General features: G+C 58.5%; 2 protein-coding genes across 2 annotated transcripts in view; one reads left to right on the top strand and one right to left on the bottom strand.

Moving 5' to 3' along the window:
* SELENOM (selenoprotein M) overlaps positions 1-40 on the top strand; it is a 3,099-nt gene extending 3,059 nt beyond the window's left edge. The window contains exon 5 of the mRNA XM_013008333.2: positions 11-40. Within this exon, the coding sequence (XP_012863787.1) occupies positions 11-40 (30 nt within the window). The remainder of the gene's footprint in view (positions 1-10) is intronic.
* Positions 32-3,187, bottom strand: part of SMTN (smoothelin) — a 24,302-nt gene continuing 21,146 nt past the window's right edge. Inside the window, exons 19-20 of the mRNA XM_045289557.1 lie at positions 2,977-3,045; positions 32-325 (exon numbers count right to left, since the gene is read on the bottom strand). Coding sequence (XP_045145492.1) covers positions 175-325; positions 2,977-3,045 — 220 coding nt within the window. The 3' untranslated portion in view covers positions 32-174. The remainder of the gene's footprint in view (positions 326-2,976; positions 3,046-3,187) is intronic.

Below are 3,187 nucleotides of genomic sequence, written 5' to 3'. Positions count from 1 at the left end.
CCCCCCAAAGAGAGGCAGAGCTGATCCAGGGTCTTCGTAAACCAATAATTTATCAAAATGCCGCGTGAACTGGAGGAAAGGGGTGTCACCACAGATGGGGCAGCAGTGGGCAGGCGCGCAGGGCTGGGGCTGTGCCCGGAGGGTGGGGGCAGCGGTTGGCCACTGGCTGGAGGCCTAGACGTTCTTGCCGCGCAGGCGCAGCTCGTGGCGCCTCAGGTGGTTGTAGAGTGACTGTACATAGGTGAAGACGCACTTGGGGTCGGGCTTCTTGCCCATGATCATCATGTCCTCCACTTCCACCAGGGGCACGCAGTCCACCAGCATCCTGCAGGAAGGGGCGCGGTGGGAGGTGGGGGTCAGTGAGGGCCCTCTGTTGCAGAGATCCTCCACCCTCTGTCACTGCTCTCCATTGCTGGTCTTTGAGAAGCTCCGGACTTATCGGTGGGGCGCAGTAAAGTCTCCCCAGAAGGTGGGAAGCCCCAGCCAATGGTGGCAGAAATTAGGTTCCAGGGGCTACAACTCCAGGCAGGGCTGGGTCTAGCCTGGAACTCTCTGGTGGAGGTCCAGGTTCTAAATCGCCCCTTCCTTCCCCTCCCCAGCTCTCCCTCCCTGGCACATGGCAGCCTGCACAGGCCCCTCTCTTCCGGAAGTCATTGTCAGGGTAGCCCCAGTGAGCCACTGCCCGCCTGCTCCCTCCTTTGAATCAAGAGTCCCAGGAACCCAAAGCTCTGCCCCTGCGGCTTCCTTGTTCCACGAGATGGAGGCTAGGGACAGGGAGGGCTTACGTGTTTGGGGAGAGCTGTTCTGTCTCGCTTATCACCACCCTGGAGTACAGCAGGGGAGGCTGATGAGGGTCCCAACCCATCTACATTTCATTTTGGGTGTGGTGTGGTGGGCTAGGCCCACCCAGCTGTCCATTCTCCAGAATGCTGGCTGAACTCTGCAGATCAAGAATCTGAGCCACAGAGCTTCGCTTCGCTTCCAGGAAGTCCTCCAGCTCAGTAGGTGCAGGGCTGGGCCGAATAAGACCCGGTCCTGGAGCCCTCTCCTCAGTCTGTGGGTGGCAGCTGCTAAGAAACCGAGAGCCACCGAGCTCGGAGGCTAGGCTTTGCTTCCGGGCTGCAGTGTCCTGTCCTCTCCCAGAGCAAGAACTTGTCTGCTTTCTGCCTTGCTTCCGGCTGCATCTGCTCCACTGGCACATAGTAAGCCTGGGGTCAAGGCTGTTGCCTTTGGAAAGGCTGGAGGGGCAGGAACTGTTCCTGTTTCATAGATAGTCCTGGGCTCAGCACCTTTGTCTTCCTGATTGAGCCTGGCATTGTGGCTGGGCTAGGGCCTACCCCTAGTTTATCTGGACACCCCCCACGAATAATTCGTGAAACAGAAGTTCTCTGTTCCAGGCCAGGCAGGCTCTCCCTCTGACTACTTGTCAAAGCTAGAGACAGCCTTGTTCTGACTCAGTTTCCCCATCTTTTTAACAGTACAATTGTTTCCAGCCTCGCTTGAGCCTTTGGGAGCCCCCGCCCCAGGACTGAGGAAAGGGCTCTAGGTTCTGCCGCTGATGTGTTGGGTGCTCAGTCTAGTCTGCTTCCCAGCTGTACCGTGGTTGTGACAGCCTTTGCCCCACGCCCTCTCCCGCTGTGGTTCTCTCCCCCCAAATGATCCCCGCTACCCTCTCCCAACCTGGAGCTCCCTACCACCCCTGGTGTCTTCCCTGGAGACCTTATAAAGCCATTGTTTACACTGGGACTCACGACTCAGGGCTCAGGCTGCCCCAGCGACAGGCCAAACACCAGGCAACTCGCAATAGCACAGCTGAGTCACACTTTCCAACTGGATCAGAGCCTGGCTGGGCCCCTCTCCCTCCAAGCTGTCCTGCTGGGCAGCAACTCTGAAGTCCATATATGACCTAGCGACAACACCAGGCCCATCCTCCTCTCACCTGCGTTGCTCCTCTGAGCGACAAGTGGTCTGCACAAGTGGCCTGGCACGGAATGGCTCCCGGCCCCAAGGGGCATCTGCGTGCATCCCTAGGTCTCCCTGACTCAAGCTGCCTGGAGAACCCCCCTTGCTTCCTTTGGGTCTTTTTCTCCTTTACAAAAGGGATGATCAGAAAGCAAAGATAAAAAGAGTGGGGTGACTACAGCCCTAGTTTCTGGACCCAGCTCTGGACCTAGTTTCTGAACCTAAAGTGCCACCACCACCTGTCTCTGAAGCTCCATGCTATAAAGTGGCAGTTGGTTGTTCAGGATCTAGGTGAGGGGACCAGGGAGAAAAGGCCACAGCGGACATAGGGATCCAGGGCCAGCCCCGCCTCTCCGACCACAGATCTTATCTTGCTGAGTCAGCCCTGCTTCTCAGCTCCCCTGTGAGTATGACCACACTGCCCTCTCCCTTGACCCTCTCCTGCCCTGAACGGACACGGCTTCAGCCAGGCCCTTGTACCCGCAGCTCCCTTATCCAGGTCTCATCCAAGAATTGTTCTAGGATGCCGGCATGATGACGGTTCCTCTCTGTGTGGAAACCTTTGATGGCCCCCGGGACTCTGAAGGAAGTCCAGACTGTGGTCCTTTCTCCTGCCCTCCTCCCCACACTCTCTCCTCCACTTCCTGGGTCCTCTCCCTCCGCCCTCTCCTTCCTTGAGCCTGAACTCGCTCATGCTCAGGTCAGGGGGTCCTTTTGGGAGAAAGCCACCCAGACCAGTAGGCTGGGCTCCCAACACTGCCCACTGACTCTTTAGGAGAATGGACTCACCTGCCAGGTCCGGAGCTATGGGAACACAGGGCTCCCTCTTCCCACCCTGCACCTCTGGAGCCCCTCCCTAGGCCCCGCTGAGCAGATGCTGGCCTAACCGGGCAGAGGGGGCGAGGGAGTGATTCTCACCGTGGAGCCCCGAACGGGAGTTAGGACTTTTTGGTTTTTACCAGCCCCTTCTGGACCAGACAGCGGTAGAACTCCTGGATGTACGTGTACACGCACTTCCAGTCAGGCTCTCGAAGCCGCACCATGTCCTCTGTGTCCAGGAGCTGCGGGCAGTCTGCATAGGTCCTGGGGAGGGCGGGGGGCCGGGTGGGGGTGGAGGGGGTGTCCCAGGCAGGAGGAGGGGAAGAGGCAGAAAAGAGAAAGGGGAGGACAGACAGACAGACAGACAGACACACACACACACACACAGACACACACACACAGACAT

The sequence above is a fragment of the Echinops telfairi genome, unplaced genomic scaffold (assembly GCF_000313985.2).
Source record: "Echinops telfairi isolate 266 unplaced genomic scaffold, ASM31398v2 ScPeMD7_29;HRSCAF=101, whole genome shotgun sequence".
NCBI classification, from domain to species: Eukaryota; Metazoa; Chordata; class Mammalia; order Afrosoricida; family Tenrecidae; genus Echinops; species Echinops telfairi.
This window is presented reverse-complemented; position numbering and strand designations above follow the sequence as displayed.